A 19,413-nucleotide genomic window follows, 5' to 3' on the forward strand; every position below is an offset into this window, starting at 1 on the left:
TGTCCAGGTCTGGCATGGTTTGTTGGAAAAACTATCTTTGCTCATTGCAATGCATTTGCCCCTTTGCCAGAGGTCACTGGACAGGTCACTTGGGTCTACTTGGATCTCTGTTCTGTTCCACTGATCTAGCTGGGTCTGTTCTTACCATCTCCGCCCTGTTCCGCTACCTTGAGGCTGGGATGTATAAACTATCCCTTTATCTAATACCCTTAGTACTCTACCTGTTAGAGACTGCTTCATAGTTCCCTACTGTGAGCAGTTATGAAATTAGCTACTAATCTCTTTTTCTCTCTCCTCACCACCCTCTAACTTAAAATGATATTCTTCTCAATTAATGCTTACTGGGTAATCATGTCACGTGCACTCACTCCATGTTTTGCTTCTTGTATCGTATCTGTCATGTCAGAGCTTACAACATTAGGATGTCAGAACCTACTTTCTATCACTTAGTCTTAGTTCTGTGTTTATGTGTGTTCAGTGTTCAGCCCCAGTCCTTGTGATGAAACTTCTCCAGTCACTTCTGTGTGGTCTGCATTGGATTCCTCAGGAGGGGCTCACGGGAGCGCTATTTGCTGGTATATGCCTGGTATAACTATTCACCTGCAGCCTTTATGCTTGAAGATAGTTTTGGTTGGATACAATACCTTTCGCTTGGTTTGTACTTGAATATCTTAAATGCATTGCTTCATCGTTTTCTCCTATGCTGCTCATGAAATCTGATGCTTGGTTTTTTGTTGTATATTAATTCGTTATCTACGGCTGCAAAACAGATTGCTCCCAAGCTTAGCAACTTAAAACAAGAAGCGTTTGTTATCTCATGTTGTCTGTGGGTCAGAAATTAGGAATGGCTTGGCTAAGATGGTTCTGCTTCCTCGGGACCATCCCCCAACTCAACCTGTTTGTCTTCTGTCTTCTTTACATCTAGTGTTTATGCTCTGCCTGATTTAGATTCTGCATCTAGAAGTTTCTCTCAGAATGGGAATTTGTCCCTGTAGACAGGAGTCTTTTCATTAGGTATTCATGAAGTGCTCAGTGGCTTCTGTTGGCCCCACATCCTCTGCTTTGTGCCAGGTTCAAGGGAAAGGCAAAGCAAAGACCCTGAGACATGCGGCAGGCTTCATAAGGAGCACTCTCGGGAGCAATACCAGGAAACAATAACGCGAGCAGACCTGGTCAGAGAGGTGAGCTGTGATGGGATTATAGCAGAGACCTCGGTGGACCCCACAGGGAGCTCCAGAGCTGGGCCGGCTCTTCAGAATTGCCCCATCTGAAGCAAGCTGGCCAGGCCTTTGTGTGTCTGCATCACCTAGTCTTTGGAATGTTCTTTCCTTTCCCCACTGACCTGCCATGCCAGCTCTGTCCTGTATCAAAGTGCCATATGTGAATGGATCTATTCTAAGCCTTCTTTTCTATATGATCTCTGGTCTACCCCAATATCATTTCCACACTGACTGTTACCCTACCTTCAAAAGTCCTTGTATCTAGTAGGGCAGTCCTCTCTCTTTATTCTTCTTCATTAATGTTTTAACACTCTTTTTATTTTAAGATTTTATTTATTTATTTGAAAGAAAGAGAAAGCATGAGCCGAGGGGGGCGCTGAGAGGGAGAGGGAGAAGCAGACTCCCTGCTCCACAAGGAGCCCAACACTGGGCTCGATCCCAGGACCCTGAGATCAGGACCTGAGCTGAAGGCAAATGCTTAACCCCCTGAGCCACCCAGGTGCCCTAACTCACTCCCTCTTTCTTTCTTTCTTATCAGTTTTATATTCAAGTATAATTAACATACATGATTATGTTAATTTCAGGCATTTCAACTATTTTTAGCTCTTTATTCTTCCACATAAATTTTAGAATGAGCTTCTTAACAGTGGTTTTCACACAACTAAAAACAGTGATCCTAGAGAAGGAAAGGTTACTCAACAAAACAGAGTTTTCGCGTAAATTAGGCCATATAGGAAGCGAATGCTTTCTAGAACTCTATTGTTCTGTGTCTTATAAATATACATACACACTAAGGTTACCAGATTTAGCAGAAAGAAAAACAAGTTACACAGTTAAATTTGAATTTCAGATAAAAAACATAGGATATATTTTACATGGACATTTTTATACTAAAAAAATTATTCATTGTTTATCTGTAATTCAGATTAAACTGCACATCCCATATTTCATGTAACAACCCCAAAACGCATTCCCTCCCTAACCCCACACTCCCCCCTGACACATTCATGCATACACATACTTAATACCATTTTACCAGTTTTTCCCTGGATCATCTGTTTATGAGACAACCGCCTTCCTCGTCTAACATTGCTCCCCACAGGATTTTTCAAGAACATGTCCCTCGGAGTGGATAATGGAGCTCTGTACTTTTGTCAATGGGAAAAAAACAGTATATGTTATTTATAAAACAAGAGGAAAATCCTCTCCCACATGTGAAATGCCCAGGCTTAAATGGGGCAAAATTCAAGATCTTATATCCCCAGAATCCCGGCCAAGCCTTTCTTATTAGACCTTCCGGAAGGCCCATGCTACACACCCCTGCCTCAGGCAGGAGCCAAGGTCTTACAAGGTGGGTCCGCAGAGCCTGTGAGGGCTGTCAGGAGGAAGCTTCCAGCCAGCCAACAGCCGTGGCCCTCCTTCTCTTGCAGATCTTACGAACGCTGAAAGGCTACGATTCCTACAGCACCCTGCTGCTGCCCCCCCGCATTCCGGGGGACAAGCTGCCCCCAGAGCTGTACGAGTACTTTAAGGAGATGAAGCGGTCGAAAGAAGAGCAGATGAAGGCCAAGTATCTGGAGAGTCTGGTCCAGGAAAACGGTGAGAGCTCAGTGCCAAGAACCCGGCTTCAGCCCCCGTCCTGGCGCCCCAGAGGCGTGCGTCCTACAGGGCCAGCCAGGCCTGTGCTAGGCGCCTCACAGATTTTGTTTCTAACCCTCCCAGAATGGGCCTGTCATCCCTGCTGCATGGAAGTGGAGACGGGGGTACGTTCTCTCTGTAGAGTCTAGCGAGGAGTTAAGACCTCAAAACATTGGGTGCAGGCATTAAGGAAGGCACTTGAAGTAATGAGCACTGGATGTTCTATGCAACTGATGAACACTGAATTCTCCCTCTGAAACCAATAATACAGGATATATTAAATTTAATTTAGATAATAACATATAGGTATAGAAGAACATGTGCTAGATACCCAGCCCCGTGCTGAGGGCTTTACACATAGAGATGAGAAACTAAAGCACTGACAGGCCAAGTCCACAGTTTGAAGGGGTAGAATCAGGATTCGAGCCCAGATCTCTCTGGCTCCAGAGTCCGTGGTGGTAACCACAGTGTTCCATAGCTTCTGTGTGAGCCCAAGTGATGCAGTAACACATCCCACAGGGTATAGCTTGGTGCCCTAAAAGAGGTAGGGAGTGGGGGTTCACACAAGGAAGAGGTTGGCTCTCCATGGTCCTCAAGGCCAAATCCCAATCATAAAGCTTGACTGTGCTCTTATAATGTGACCTTTCCTGGCCCAGTGTCCCTGAGTTACCCCATCATACACCCATGGTGCTCCCTTGTGTGCACTTGACCTTCAAGGCTCCTGGATGACCTGTAGCATGATGCATGCTTCTCCTTCCTGCTTTCCCTGCTCATCCCGGAAATGTGCGCTCCCTGCTGTTACTCGCTTTCTTTCTCTGTGTAACAGTCATCGTGTGTGTAATTGTTTTCTTCGTGCCCGTCTGCCCCCCCAAATGAGAAATCCCCATAAAGGCAGTGATCACACGTTCCCCATCTTAGTGCCCAATAAATATGTGCTGTGAGAGCAAATGAATGAGCTGAATAAAGTCCATTTTGTCCCACCCTTGAGCTTACTTTGCCTCTCAAGGAAGCTGATCAGAGAATACTAGTTTGCCCTTTTAGGACAAAGATGAGAGAAGACCTCTCCCTGCACTCTCCTGGTCATGTCATTGAGCACTATTGGTACTCAGATGCTAGAAGTGCCATCATGGAGACCACACACTGGGGGCTTAACCAACAGAAGTGTGTTTTCTCACACTACAGGAGGCTCAGTGTCTAAGACCAAGGTGTCAGCAGGGTTTTCTTCTGAACCTCCTTCCTCGGCTTGTAGCTAGCCATCTTCCCCTGGTGTTGACATGGTCTTCCCTCTGGGTGTCTGTTCAAATCTCCTTTTAAAGACCACCAGTCATACTGGAGTATGGATGGAATAGGACCCCCATATGACCTCATTTTAACGTTATTTGCCACTTTAAATACAGTCACATTCTGAGGTATTGGAGAATTAGGATTTCAATGTACGAATTTTAGGGGAACCAATTAAGCCTATAACAAGCCGCCATGATGTACGTTCCAAGAATGGAGCTGAAGTGTGGTAAGCAGATCACTAAAACAAGACCCTGTGTTTGCGAGCCCCAGGGTCAGGAAGGAGGAGGGGGGACAGATATTGACACTCAAACCCGCTGTCAGGGAGGCGGGCGGCGGGGGCACGGGGGTAGAGAGCTGCAGGCGCTGCCAGGTACAAAGGCGTCAGGACCTCAGAGAAGGGCCCTGTCCCTCTCGTCCCCATCCTTACAACAGTACCGTGACAGGTTCATTTTTTCATTTGGCCCACTGAAAGGTGGCGGAGAACAGGGACCTAGGGGGCCAGAGGGGACCGGGCAGGTGCATACTCTGCTTTTCCCCAGGGCTTCTCTCAGCCTCTGCTCCCTCTGCTCTCATGTGCGGACTGTCCTCCCCGCTTCCACGCCATGGCCGGCAAGGCCGGTCACAGGGGAGCTCCGACCTCTCTGCCTTAGGTGTCAATGCCCCACGCCTCCCAGGAGCAGTGTCTTGGCCCCACCCCGGGGGGGGGGAGGGGACCATTTTGTGCAATCACAGCCCAAAACCCCCATTGGAATTGTGAGATAGTGCCAGTGGGGAGGGCACTGGGCAGGCAAAATGGTAGATGTTCTTAGCGAGGCCATGGACAAATGTTCATGACAAGTTAAAGGGGAAAACAGGCTACAATTGGGATATACACTATAATCCCAAGTTCAGCTTTGAAAAAAGGAGAAAGGAACAGTCTGAGAACTTGGAGCTCTCCTGTTCTGGCATCATGAATTGCAGTTGCAATCACCATTTCTTTGTCTTTCCGTCTCTTTTGCCAATGAATTTTCTAATTCCTACTCTTCTGAATTTTGCAAATTCCCTGAAACAACTGTATAATTTTTGTGGGGTTTTTTTTTTTTTATGTTAAAATATAGAAACACTCTGGGCAGGGAAAGTTCTTAATAGCCAACCGATTGCCGTTCTCATTTCTTGGGGTTGGCTAGTCCAGGGTGATGGTGACCGGGTCAGTGATTCTCCACTTTATCTCTCTTTCATTTTGTGTCCCCATCGCCCCTGTCCCCCTCCCAACTCTTCTGCATGTGTGTTTGCATCCTTGGCTCTCGGGCAGAAGAGGAAGACGGGCTGTCGTCCGATCTGGGAACCTCGGCCAGTACAAAGAGGACCTCACTGAGCCAAGGGATCTCGGTCACATCCAACCTCGAAGAGCGGCACCTTCCCACGGCCGAGTCCAAGACCTACCCAGATGAAGAGGAAGATGAGGAGAGCCTGGAAAAAATCATGTTTCAAAGTAAACAAGCATTTTAATGTTTTGGTAACAGTTCTCCCTATGCAGAGTTGAGAAGACTGTCCAGTTCCTCTTTACTTTTCTCCCGGCAATGCACCCGCAAGCCTTCTAGCCCTGCTGGGTGTTAATTCTGCATATGAATATGCATTCGTATTTATTCAGCCATTTCCTGTCATGCTGCAAATTCAGCTCATGTCTAGTATCATTTTTTTTCAGCAGGGCACATTCCCCCAAAACAGAGTTAACAGTCAGAGAGTATATTTCAACTCTAGCGGTTGTGGACAAACTATTAGCCAAAAAAGTCACTGCCATGTGAGGGAGTGAGAATACTTGCAGCAGGTGATTTGTAAAACAAAAGCGTCGAAGAAAGGAAAAGTTGTTCCCCTTTCCACTGACCGTGTGAATCCCAGGCGTGTCCACATGCACTTACTTACACACGTGTATTTTTACTTTGCAGCTGACAAGTTACAGAGCATTGACAGCCACTCCACAGAAGTTGGAGAAGTGGAGAACAACCCAGTAAGCAAGGCGATCGCTCGCCACCTGGGCATTGATATCTCCTCAGAAAGCCGCATAGCCAAGAACAGGAAAGGCATCGCCATTATCATCCATGGGACACCCTTGTCCGGTACGCACGGCCCTGAAGGGTTGCCCCTGTGGGGTTTATGGTGAAGGTCGCATATGTAATTTCTGAGACAATAAAAGACTCTTCCATTTGAAATTTATATACCACAGGACTATCCCCAAACTACTCAATTGCCAACGTCAGAGATACAGGGTTAGAGAAAGAGCAGGGACCCCTTATGTTTAATTAATACGTCTCTGACTTGTTTGAGCTTATATTCTTTCAATAATTTAAAAACATTAAACTATAAAAGAAAAATCCAAGACCTGAAATCATTTAAAAAGAGAGGGGAAAATATGTACAAATCTTTTGAACTGGCCACATTCCTTCTATAAATTTATCTTGGGAAAATATTTAATGACGCGGACGAAGATGAACAGCGTGGCTGCGCGCTGCGGCATGGCTTGCGGTAATGAAAAACTGAAAGCAACTGAAGCATTCAGTGCAGAAGACTGGTTACTTAAGCCTCAGTACATCCGTAGAGTAAATTAATTTGCCACTAAAAGTAGTGCCGCATGCACCCTTGTTCATAGCAGCGTTATTCACAATGGCCAAAAGCTAGAAACAGCGCCACTGTCCATTGACAGGTGAATGGGAACACGAAATGTGGTCCAATAGGCTATTACTCAGCCTCAAAAAGGAGGGAAATCCTGACACCTGCTGCAACATGGATGAACACTTAGACATTATACCGAGTGAAACCATCACCCAAAGACAATTGCTGCATGATTCCACTTATATAAAGTACTTAAAGGAGTCAGACCCGTAGAAACAGGAAGGAGAGTGGTGGTTTCCAGGGACTGGGGAGAGGGAAGGAAGGGGGCTTATTGTGTGGTGGCTATAGGGTTTCCATGTGGGAAGAGGAAAAAGTGCTGGAGTTCGATTGTGGTGACGGTCACACCACAGTGTGAATGGTATAACTTACACCACGTGTAACTTACCCGTACACGTACCCATGGTCACGATGGTAAATTTTGTGTGTTCATCACCACAGTTTTTTCCAAGTGCCGTAGAAGTATGTTGAATGAATAGAAAGATATTCATAATACATCATTTTAAGTGAGAAAAAAATGTCATCCTTAGGATTTGCAATCTGTCTTAATTTCCTATTGCCGCTGTGATAAGCAGCCACACACTTAGTAGGTTGAAATAATATAAATTGATGTCCTTTCTGAAGATCAGAAATCTAAAATGTGTCAGGAAGGCTGCATTCCCGCTGGAGGCACATAGGAGAGAATCCATGTCCTTGTCTTTTGTAGCTTCTAGAAATGTCACCTGCATTCCTTGGCTCAGGGCCCCTTCCTCCATCTTGAAAACCAGCATCATAGGGGCACCTGGGTGGCCCAGTCGGTTAAGCATCTGACTCTCGATTTCAGCTCAGGTCCTGATCTCAGGGTCATGAGATCATCCTCACACTGGGCTCAGCGCTCAGCAGAGAGTCTGTTTGAGATTCTCTCCCTTTCCCTCCACCTTCCCTGCTCATGTTCGTCCTATCTCTCTCTCTCTCTCTCTCTCAAATAAATAAATAAATTTTGTGGGGGGTGGGGACCAGCATTGTAGTGTCTTCCAGTGTCTCTTCCTTTGCTTCACCATCATATCCCCTGTTCGGACTGGCTTTCCTGCTTGTCTCCTAGAAGGACCCTTGGGGTTACCCTGGGCCCACCCAGACAAGGGAGGATAATTTCCCGTATCAGCATCCTTAACTTAATTGCAACTGCAAAGCAGCTTTACCACCTAAGGTTAACATTTCCACAGGCTGTGGGCATTTGGATGTGGATATCTTTTGGAGGGGTCTTTATTCAGTCTACCACAGAGCAGGTTTCTTTTTCGTAAGAAATATAAATACATGAGTTGTACATGCATACTTAGTAGCCATAGGCTAACTGTCATATCTCTGGCTGAGCAAATTGTGGATTTTTTTTTCTTTTCTCCTGTTTATTTGTGTTTTCTGCTTTCTTTTTAATGAGAAGACATTTTGAAATGAGAAAAGATCCACACAAGTTACTCTTTAAACCAAAAAATCTTCCCATTAGAATCAAAGACAGTAGAACTACAAAAAAAAAAAAATTCTTTTAATATTTTATTTATTTATTTGAGAGAGAGACAGAAAGAGAGGGTACTCAAGAGTGGGAGGAGGGGCAGAGGGAGAAGCAGACTCCCCACTGAGCAGGGATCCCGATAGGGGACTTGATCCCAGTACCAGGAGATCATGACCTGAGCTGAAGGCAGATGTTTAACCAACTGAGCCACCAGGAACCCTTAGAGCTACAAAATTTTTAAAGATCATGAATGAATCACCTTTTAACTGAGGAGAAAATTCAGAGAGGCTGCGTGTTGCCATCACGCTGTGTACGGCTCACTGGTGGTAGAATGAGAACCAGAATCCATGTGGTTCTGGTCTTGCCTCTGTTTTCAGCTGCCACATCTGGCCATATTTGAGACTTAAAGGCAAAGCACTTGGAGAGATCACTTTATAGTGGTCTCCATTCTAGAAGCTTCTTCTGTCTAGAACACTGAGCTGCTGAGAGCCAGGAAATTCAATCTCCTGACACTTTTTTGCAGGAAAATCAGCCACTGCAGTCAACATGGCCAAATACTACAATGCAGCCTGCTTGAACATTGACTCTGTCGTGCTGGAAGCCATCTCCGACGGTAGCAACATCCCGGGGATCCGGGCCCGGGAGCTCTGCATTAGGGCTGCCATAGAGCAGTCCATGAAGGAAGAAGAGTCTGGTAAGAGCCATTTCCCCTGACTTGCTGGGCTCAAGTGCCCAGCACCCCTGCTGCTAATTCCCATCATCCTTGTGTCCCACACTGAACTTCTCCCCCCACGCCTGGCTGAAGGCTGACTTAAAGCATGCTGCCAGCTTAGAGGCCGAGGAGGGATTCTCTCCACCAAGTGTCTGCATCTCTCCATGCTGCCAGGGACAGGTACACACTTGGCACTTTCGGGGACAGGACAATGCATAGGATGCAGCTTCCACCTTTGAGGGTGGCCCATGGAAGGCAAGCAGACAGGGGTTTGTTCAGAGTAGAGGGAAAGAACATGACAGGAGGGCAACTTTGGGATGGCTGGGTTCCAACAAGCGTGATCTCGGGAAGTTTTAGTGGAAATGAGCTTTGAAGGAGCAGGTGAATGTTGACAGGCAAAGATGAAGACAAGGACATTCCAGCCCAAGAAAGCAAGAAGCTGACAGTCAGTCAGAGGTGGGGAAGTGGGCGGAGGCCCATCATAGTTGACCTTGATGCCTGGATTATGAATTTGGGTTTTATTTTGAAGGAACAGAGGGGTCAGGTGGTTTTCACCCTGGGGGAGAAGCGGCCAGAGAGTCACTGTGGAAAAGCAGCAGCCCTTGTAACGTCTTATAAAGGGAGCAGTGGACATGCTGAGGATGAACAGGCGTGGGCCAGCCGCCCCAAGGAGGGCTCTCGACATTCCAGGCAGTCAACGTCAGGAAACCAGGAGAAGAGCGATGTTGTTTACCAAACTAGGAAACATGGGAGGAGAAGAAGGCTTACTGGCAAGGAAAATCAATTGAGTTTTGGACCTCACTGTAATAAGGCCCGGTGTGGCCTACATACCAGAGGTTGGGAATCCCGGTTCTATCGGGTTGTCTAAGAACCTAGAAGGCAGGACAATGTGAAAATATACTGAAGTAGAGTGACTGCTCCAAGCGGAACCACTTTTATATAAATATTCATAACAGCATAACGTCAGTTCTTTCTTTCTTTCTTTTTTAAGATTTTATTTATTTATTTGACAGAGATCACAAGTAGGCAGAGAGGCAGGCAGAGAGAGGAAGGGAAGCAGGCTCCCTGCTGAGCAGAGAGCCTGATGCGGGGTTTGATCCCAGGACCCCGGGATCATGATTTGAGCTGAAGGCAGAGGCTTTAACACACTGAGCCACCCAGGCACCCCATTTTCTTTCTTTCTTTCTTTCTTTTTTTTTTTTGAGAGAGAAAGAGAGCAGGGGGAAGGGCAGAGGGGGAGGGAGAGAGAATCACAGGCAGGTTCCACACCCAGCATGGAGTCTAATGCAGGGCTCGATCCCACGACCCCAAGATCATGACCTGAGCTGAAACTGAAAGTCGGACACTTAACCAACTGAGCCACCCAGATGCCCACAAACCAGCATCTGTAATAGTGTACCGTGTCTACTAACCTGTTGATAAAAGTGGCTGGGGCTTTCAGGCGTGTCCTCTCCTCTTAGTACCTCTGCATGGGATGCTTAGAGAAATAGAGGAGTGTTTGCCGGGAAGATAACAGAAATAGCTTTTTAGTAATGTAAGGGAGGAAAAATAATTTTCTCTCTGTCCTTCTGAGTACTTGGCTCTATAATAAAAAATTCATAAGAAAAAAGCAAGTTTGGTGGCGCCTGGGTGGCTCAGTAGGTTAAAGCCTCTGCCTTTGGCTCAGGTCATGATCCCAGGGTCCTGGGATCGAGCCCCGCATCGGGCTCCCTGCTCAGCAGGGAGCCTGCTTTCTCCTCTCTCTCTGCCTGCCTCTCTGCCTACTTGTGATCTCTGTCTGTCAAATAAATAAATAAAATCTTTAAAAAAAAAAAAGAAAGAAAAAAGCCAGTTTATTAACATGTTTATCTTATGTGTACGCGGGAGATGCTCAGGAAGAAATGAGCTGGCTTACAATTTTGAATTAAATACTGTCTTCACGGGGAAAGAAGAGGAGGGAGGTAGTCCTTGTGGGGGAGAGCAAATGAGTTTTAGGGAAGATGAGTAGACCCACAGAAGAACCGATGAGGGTAGATAGCGTGGTACATCCCTGGTGGATGTAACTGCCAGCGTGTGGCTTTGGGACAATGGAGTTCCCTTTGGACGCCTCTCTTTAGGCAGATAAGGGAAGTTAAGAGAAGTCTTCTTCCTGTGTTTGCCCACAGCTCAAGTGCCCACAGCTCAAAAGATAACAGCATATTCTGAGATGACATATCCAGAACTCTGCTCATCGTATTTTGGGGGTGGCCTAGTCTACCTTCAGTGGGAACTCCAAGCTGAATCACAATTCTGGTTCTCTTAGATTTTTGCTTCCTTTTCTCTCAACTAAACTACACTTCACAGAGGTCTTTGGAGCTGTGTTGGTGTCCCATGACACACTGGGGATTCTAGTTTCCAATCTGAGAGGGTAATATCAAGCTAAAGACATAACTGGGGGAGTCTTCCTCAACAAAATGAGAGGTTCAACTGCTGGAAGAGAGGAAACCAACTCAGAAAGTTCCAGAAAGGAGCACCTGGGTGACTCAGTGGGTTAAAGCCTCTGCCTTCAGCTCAAGTCATGATCCCAGGGTCCTGGGATCAAGCCCCACAACGGGCTCTCTGCTCAGCAGGGAGCCTGCTTCCTTCTCTCTCTCTCTGCCTGCCTCTCTGCCTCCTTGTGATCTCTGTCTGTCAAATTTAAAAAAAAAAAAAAAAAGGAAAAGAAAAGAAAGCTCCAGAAAGAGGAGAGGGATGGAAAGAGACATTGGGGAACACTTACATTTTAGGAGGAGTGGGTGAAGGAGAAGCCAGGAAGTCCAAGAAGGCAGAGTGAGGAGGCTCAGAGGGCTGGGCAGGCAGGAGAGCAGGGCACAGGGAAGTCAGGGAGGCTGGCTTCAGAGCCCCGATGGTCTGGGCGACCATTGCTGACTCATTTGTCTCTTAGGCCCTATCACCGGTTCATATACCACTTCCACGACTTCCTTATTCTACTGTCTGCCGACCCCGCCAGAATGTCGGCTGGACGCAGAGATGCGTGAGAGTTCTCGTCGCTGCGGTATCCCCAGCCCCTAGCATGGTGCCTGGCACAGAGCAGACACAGAGTAAAGACTTCCCAAAATGTATCGAATCAGCGAGGGAATGTAGTCAGAGACTGCATGAGCCCTGAGAGAGGGCCACTGTGGCTCACAGTTCAGAGGTCACCGGGCGCTTTGGAGAAAGCCCTTTCAAGGGAGGGATTAAACCCAGACCTCTACTCGCTGCTCGCTGTGGACGATCCTGCCTGTCCCACACTGCAGCCACTGGCCACTTGACATGTGACCAGTCCAGACTGAAGTGTGCTGCCAGGGTGGTTGTTGGAAGAGGTGGTATGAGTTCAAGGCTCTTCTATACAATAGCAGAGTAACCATTTTATGTGTTGTTCACATGTTGAAACAATCACATTTTGGATATAGAGGGTTAAAGAAAACACACCATGAAAAGCCATGTGGACTTTTTTAATGCAGCTACTAGAAGAGTTTAAATTACATACATATTATGTGTCCGTTGACAGATGTGGTCCACACTACTGTTTTCGAAGTCGGGCTGTGAAGGAAAGAGAGGGGGTTGTCATGATGATGTCTGGAAAGAAATGAAAGACTGGCTTTTTAAGATAGGGCAGAATGACGGCAAGGACCAGGAAAGCTGAGAGCCATAGAACAGCCCAGAAAAGACTGCACAGCCATGGCGGGGGGGGGGGGGGATGGTACTCTGGAGCAGGTGAGTGGGTGCGGGCAGCGGGAGGCCAGCACAGTCGTTATCGAGGCAGAGCCGGAGGGGGCGGTGACGGGGCTGGATGAGCGCAGGACTGGCCTGCAGATCTCTGGTGCAGTTGCTCTACTGGTGGCTGCAGGCTCTTTGCCCCTCTGCCCCCACCCCCACCCCCACCCCACCACCTCCAGGGGCAGTATGCAGTCCTTGTACCTATAATCACCTGCTGGGGGAGAGACAGAGGGGACACATGAAAAGATAGAGCGGGGTAAGCCCAGTGACAGCTCCCAAGGGTGTTCTGAGGACCTATTTGCTGAAATATGGTCACGGAGGAGTAATGAACCTTACCCAGTCTGCCCGTGCACTGGAGAACCGTGGCAGCTGCCTGGGCACACAGTCGCATCACCCCACCTTAGTGCTGGGGTCCTAGCGCACCAGCTGTTTCAGAAGTACTTGCCCTCGGGACTGGAAGAGAAGGTGGGGCGACTAACACAGGATCCAGCAGGGACAATGGGCGCTGGAGAAACCCGCATTCTAGCCTCAGGGCCTGCAGCCTCTTTTCCCAGCCCTTCCCAGACCGCTGCAGGCAGAGATGGCTTTGTGGTCCTCAAGAGAGTCACACCCATCACACTGGGTGTGGTGCCATCCTCACCATCATTTCCTTGCTCTCCTCGGGTGATTTTTAATAAAAATCTACTCTCTCTCTCTGTAGCCCAGGAGGCTGCTTCAGGCCAAACCACTGTGGGACAACTACGTCTAAGCAGTGAGACGCTGGGCAAGCTGACCTCAGATTCCACGCTGGTCACCCCCGAAGTTAAACCTACGAAGCCGCTGCGCGGAAGCATGGTGATCACCAAAAGCAAGACGGAGAGCCACGGCTCCGGGTCTCAGAAGCAGCATCACCAGCACGCGCCTGAGACGCCGCAGGTACAGATCAGGGCTCCCCCGGCAGAGGGTTGGGGTCCTTCCCCCTGCCCTTCCTCCTCAGCGTCCTGCAGCCTTGGCAGCACGGCATCGTGGCTGGGGGTGCCCTCTCCAGGCTCATGGTGCAGGCGCTGGCAGGCATGCTCCTCTGGCAGGGGTTCAGCAAGAACTTTCATGTGAGGCACTGGCTTGAGTGCTCGCAAAGCGGAGATAAACGAACAAAATCCCTGTGCTCGCGCTGCACCAAGTGTCCGATGAGGGAGATGACCACACATACACGTATCTGCAATAGAATGAGATTGGTGACAAAAGATGTTTGTGAAAAAGAATTGGGGTGAACCACATGAAATGGCCAACAACAGCAGTTTCCTACGGCTCAGCCTAATCCTACAGGAACGCTGAGGATGAAACCATTCGTTTCAACTGCAGGGGCTGGGGAGGCTGCACGGGAGTCTGTGAGAGTGTATCAAAGGCACCAGAAAATCCCAATTGTGACCCCACCCCCCCCCTTTTTAAAGATCTTATTTATTTATTTGACAGACAGAGATCACAAGCAGGCAGAGAGGCAGGCAGAAAGAGAGGAGGAAGCAGGCTCCCCGCTGAGCAGAGAGCCCAACGTGGGGCTTGATCCCAGGACCCTGAGATCATGACCTGAGCAGAAGGCAGAAGCTTAACCCACTGAGCCACTCAGGCGCCCCTACCCTTTCAATAAATAGGGAACTTAGAACCTATTCAAGATCACCCCATCCCCCATGTGGCTGCCACAGTGTGACAGGACTCAGGGTTTGGACAACAGTCGCCTTATTGGAGTGCCTCACCCAGAATTGGCTGTTTGGTTTTCCAAAGCTCTCCTAAAGCATGAACTCTCCAATGACTGGAGTTTAGTCATGTTGCAAGTAGGAAGAAATGTGTACTAGATCATATAATGAAGATATGACCTGTAATATAAGGTCATTTATTTATAAATCACCATGTTATAGGAGAGCACCTGTTGGAAATCCTGGTCTTTTGAATGACATTTAATCTGACATTCACACTTCTCCGTTCCACAACCTCCTCAGGTACTCACTGCCATGGTCATGTTCTAGAACGGGTTCATCATTACCCATAAACTCCAGGACCTCTGCCTTACACTTCCTACTTCCTGACCACCATCTTCTAACTTTCCAGATGACTTACTCCAGGAAGTAATTGGTCCCATGCAAACCTTCAGTCCAGATCTTCACTGCCTGCCCCCTCTTCGGTTGTTTTCTTGCCCTGTTTGGGATCCGTGACTGTCCCTGTAGGCTCTCCCTCGCCCCTTCCTCTTCTGCATACTCTCCAAGCAAAAGTTCAGCCCTGGTAAACCCAGTTCTCCACCTCCTGAGGCAGGGTGGCTGAACACAGCCAGAGACAGACCTCTGAATTCCGGCAGTCATGCCCTCTCTCCTGCTTGCGTTGTGCCCTACCTAGTGACTCCTCCCCATCAGCATCGATGCATGTTATATGCCTCCTATCTTTAAAAATACTGCCCTGAGGCCCCAGACCACCCTCCCGCTATTACCTCCTCCAGTCAACTCCTCTTCACAGCTCTTCCTCCAAAGACTCGTCACAGGCCTTCCTCTTCAGCCTCACCACATTCTTTCTTTGACCTATTCCAGGGAGGCCCTTGTCCTTACCACCGCTCCTCTCAAGGACCACTTCTCTCAAGGTCACTGCCATTCATCTTACCAGATCCCATGGCCAGTGTTCTCTCCTCATCCCCTGTGACCTCACAGCAGCTGATAACTCCTCCTCCTGGAAGCACTTCCTGGCCATCAGAACACCACACTCTTCTACTTTCCTTCTGCCCCATTAAGGACTCCCTCCTCTCCTCCAGGTTCTCCACCTCCTCCAGCTTCTCCACCTCCTCCAGCTTCTCCACCTCCTCCAGCTTCTCCACCTCCTCCAGCTTCTCCACCTCCTCCAGATCCTTAGAATTTTGGGCTAGACTAGAACTGAGTCATCTCCATTTGTTAACTACCTTTTCTCCATAGGTGATCTTATCCAACTCATGGCCTAAGTACTTAAATATTTTCAGTATGCATATAACCCTCAAATTTCTATTTCCAATCCTAATTTCTTCCCCAGCTCAGGTGCATACATCCAAACTCACACTGGATGACTTAGAGACCCCTCAAAATTTACATGTTTGAGAAGTGATTCTGGCCCATTCCCAAAATAGAACAAGTCAAAAAAAAAGCTCTTCCCTCAGTTTTTCCTTTCTTAATAATTGACTTTACCATTTTCCAACTTGACCAAGCCAACACTCAAGGAGTCATTCGTGGGGCCCCTCTTTCTTTCACATTCCCTTCCAAGTCCTCGGGGAATGGGATGTGAGGAAAGCGCCGAGCACGTCCCCCCACCTCCACCATGACCATCCTCATACCTGCCACCATCATCTCCCGCTTGGAGCGTGGAAACTGCTAACTAACTAACTAACTAACTAACTAGCCTTCCTGTTTCCACTCTTGTCACCCAAGCAGCAGGCACAGTGGTCTTTCAAAAATAAAACTCAGATCACACGTCTGCCTGAACCATGTCAGCAACTTCCCATAATACTTGGAATGAACTCCGAATTCCTCCCTGGGGTCTACAAGCCCTGCATGTTCACACCTGACTGTGTCTTCAACTTTAATGAAGCCCGGCCCTTTTCCCCATCGCTCACTTAGTCTAGTTACACAAGGCTCCCGTGTGCTCCCCAGATCCCAGCAGGCACACTCGGGTTCTTGTCCAACTCTGTCACGCCCCTCTGTCCCTTTACCTCATGCCGTTCACCCTGGCACTTGCCACTCCTTGAGACTGTTGTTGATTTGTATATTCACGTTGTCCTTTTCTGTCTGCCCCACATGGACAGCAACATTGCCAGCCTTCTTTGTTGTATCCCTAGTGCTAGAGGGGTCCGTCGTGCACAGTGGGTGCTCAATTACTATTTCTTGAATGAACAAATTCAGGGTGTTCAGTACATACACAAAGCAGCTTCCATGGTGTCCTGCCTGAAGCTCGCAGCAATTCTTTAAGAGAGACAGGAATTTTCCATTCTACGATGCAATCCCCATATTACGGATGAGGAAATGGGGCCCAGAGAGATCTCATCATTTCCATGAGGTCACATGGCTTGTACGTGTGAGAGCTGCTGGGACACCAAGCTGGATTCTAACTCCTGATCCTTCGCCCGCTCCACAGGTTTCCTCCAGCCCCCTCCCAACGGGGCCCGCGCAGCGCCGGCTCAGCGTCAGCCCCAGTATCGGAGGTGAGACGGGGCTTGTGAGCTGTGTGCTCCCCGAGGACCTGCTCACCCAGATCCTGGCTGAGCGCATCCAGGTGGGTCCGTGCCCCCAGCCCCACCCCTGCACAGAGCTACGGGGCTCCCACACCATCCCTGTGCTGGGAGCTGAGGTTCTGATCCATAGCGCACCCACGGCTGCTCAGAATCTAGGAAGGTTGGGTTTCTTCTGTACAGGAAGGTTGGGTTTCTTCGTCCCCAACAGCCATTTGCTTGTCCCTTTGACATCCCTGGTCAGCCCCGGGCCCTGGTGCAGCCTGAAGCCACACGCCTTAAAGTTCTAGTGATCAGGTTACATATTTTTTTAAAAAATCAGTCATGATACAGGCCTCTGGTAGCGTAGTAAAAATCATCTCATGGAGTCACGGAAAGTTAGAACTTCATTAATTTCTATAAAAAATCATCTTCAATATGTTATTAAGTGAGAAAAGCAGATTATGAAATAATGCATAAAGCACAAGTACATTTCTATAAAAGTATTTCTAAATGTGTATCATACAGACCTAGTAAAAACTCCCAAGGCACATGTAAATGATTATCTTTGTTTAACAGGATAGTGGATTTTTAGTTCTCTCCTTACATTTCTGAATTACTTCACAATGGCAGATTGCTTTTAAAGTCAAGAAACGCATTAACTGTTTCCATTGTTTTTTTTCAGAATGTGTTGTACAGTTAAAAGAAAACAAGATCAGCAGGAATGGGGAGGGTACCACTTAAGCCTGTTTGCTGCTTATGGTTTCCAGAGAGCTAAATTGTTCACCAGGCCCTGGAGTTGTCCGTTTGCCCAGGTTTTTTCAAACTGGGCCACAATAGTAGTTGCACATTTAAATAGAATGAAACAGGGCCTGAGCTTCCCAAGAGGAGTGTTAATAGAGGAAATGACTCGTGTTCAGGTTTAATGGCGACTGCACTCAAGGTGCTGTCCCCTTCAGTGGATGTGAGCCAGGCGGGCCAGTATATGTGCAGGTGTGCCACGGGCCCGGGTTAAATCTCGTGGGGCAGCCAAAGTGGCCCCACAGAACTGACCTACTTAAAACACCCATCCTGGATGAAACATGAAATTTTGCCTGCTTCTTTCATTGACAGTCTTGCTACAAACAAAACAAAACAAAACAAAAAAACAGCAGTTGCAATAAATGGTGTCTTTAGTGATGTAGTTGATTTACATTCTGACACAAGATTCTTGCCTCATCAAAAACCAGTAGTGATGGGACACCCGGGTGGCTCAGTAGGTGAAGTGTCTGCCTTCGGCTTAGGTCATAATCGCAGGATCCTGGGATCGAGCCCTGCATTGGGCTCCTTGCTTAGCGGGGGCCCTGCTTCTCCCTCTGCCTCTGCCCCTCCCATACATACTCACTCACTTGCTCTTACTCTCTCTCAAATAAATGAAATCTTTTTTTTTTTTTAAGATTTTATTTATTTGACAGAGATTATAAGTAGGCAAGAGGAAGCAGGCTCTCCGCGGAGCACAGAGCCCGATGTGGGGCTCGATCCTAGGACCCTGGGATCATGACCTGAGCCGAAAGCAGAGGCTTTAACACACTGAGCCACCGAGGCACCCCAAATGAAATCATTTTTTTAAAAAAAACAAAAAACCCAGCTGTGATCAGCCTCTGCCCAGGGGTGCTCGTGTGTAACACATCAGTGCAGCAGAGGGCGCTCTTCCGTGATTCATGGGATGGAGCTCCTTCCCGGCCTCCAGCGTTACTAACCCTGGGAAAGCTACCAACGGCACACCTGCTCCTGCGGCCCTTGCTGTCTGTTTTTCGGTGCGTGGGAATATCTTGCCTTTCCACCTTCCATCCTGCACCCCCTGCACCTTCCCAGACCCTCACTTTCACATTCCGCTTGCTTCCCCCATTTCCATAGCGACAGAATCAACCTTTCACTCTGCAAATACAGATAATGAAGATCCTTCGTGACTGGTAAACTCTTTGGGTGTTTCTCTTGTATTTTCTAACAACGTAGCAGGTGGAAGGGTGGCTCCTCGGTGTTTTCCTCAGGGGCACGGTAGGCCTGCTGACCTGGTTGCAGCCCCAGGGAAAGCGCCCGCAGAGGAACGAGCAGCCCTTCTCTGTAGGGAGCTAGGTAACTGCGGCCCTGCTAACCATCTCTACTCTCTGCGCTTTCAGCTGAGTGACTGCTTCCGGGCAGTGGTGTTTGACAGCCTCGAGACCCTCTTCGCTCGGAACATGGCGGTGGCTCTTCTCTGCCTTCTGAAGGCCATCGGCTGCCGGGACCACATCTACGTTATCAACATGGCCCAGGATTACACAGCCATGAAGGCCCAGGAGAAAGCCAAAAAGGAGCAAGAAGGTAAAGCCCCATGCCCTCCTCGGCTGTCCCTCTGGCAGAGCCAGGGGCCGTGTGAAATGCTTCCCCACCAGGCTGACCCACCAGGACTATTCCATTCACCATGTCTCCCCTCCGTCCCGTAAGGCACCTGGCAGACCCAGGTGACCTGTTGAGAGACGACAGGCTGAGAGATGAACCC

General features: G+C 48.3%; 1 protein-coding gene across 5 annotated transcripts in view; it reads left to right on the forward strand.

The window, feature by feature from the left end:
- Positions 1-19,413, forward strand: part of HYDIN (HYDIN axonemal central pair apparatus protein) — a 386,960-nt gene that overhangs the window by 274,737 nt on the left and 92,810 nt on the right. For all 5 annotated transcript variants that reach the window (XM_045076288.1, XM_045076287.1, XM_045076290.1 and 2 more), the window contains 7 exons: positions 2,651-2,819; positions 5,434-5,613; positions 6,068-6,238; positions 8,798-8,968; positions 13,404-13,618; positions 16,820-16,957; positions 19,052-19,235. In XM_045076288.1, the coding sequence (XP_044932223.1) occupies positions 2,651-2,819; positions 5,434-5,613; positions 6,068-6,238; positions 8,798-8,968; positions 13,404-13,618; positions 16,820-16,957; positions 19,052-19,235 (1,228 nt within the window). The remainder of the gene's footprint in view (positions 1-2,650; positions 2,820-5,433; positions 5,614-6,067; positions 6,239-8,797; positions 8,969-13,403; positions 13,619-16,819; positions 16,958-19,051; positions 19,236-19,413) is intronic.

This window comes from Mustela putorius, unplaced genomic scaffold (assembly GCF_011764305.1).
Source record: "Mustela putorius furo isolate JIRA1106 unplaced genomic scaffold, ASM1176430v1.1 tig00000174_pilon_pilon_pilon, whole genome shotgun sequence".
NCBI lineage: Eukaryota > Metazoa > Chordata > Mammalia > Carnivora > Mustelidae > Mustela > Mustela putorius.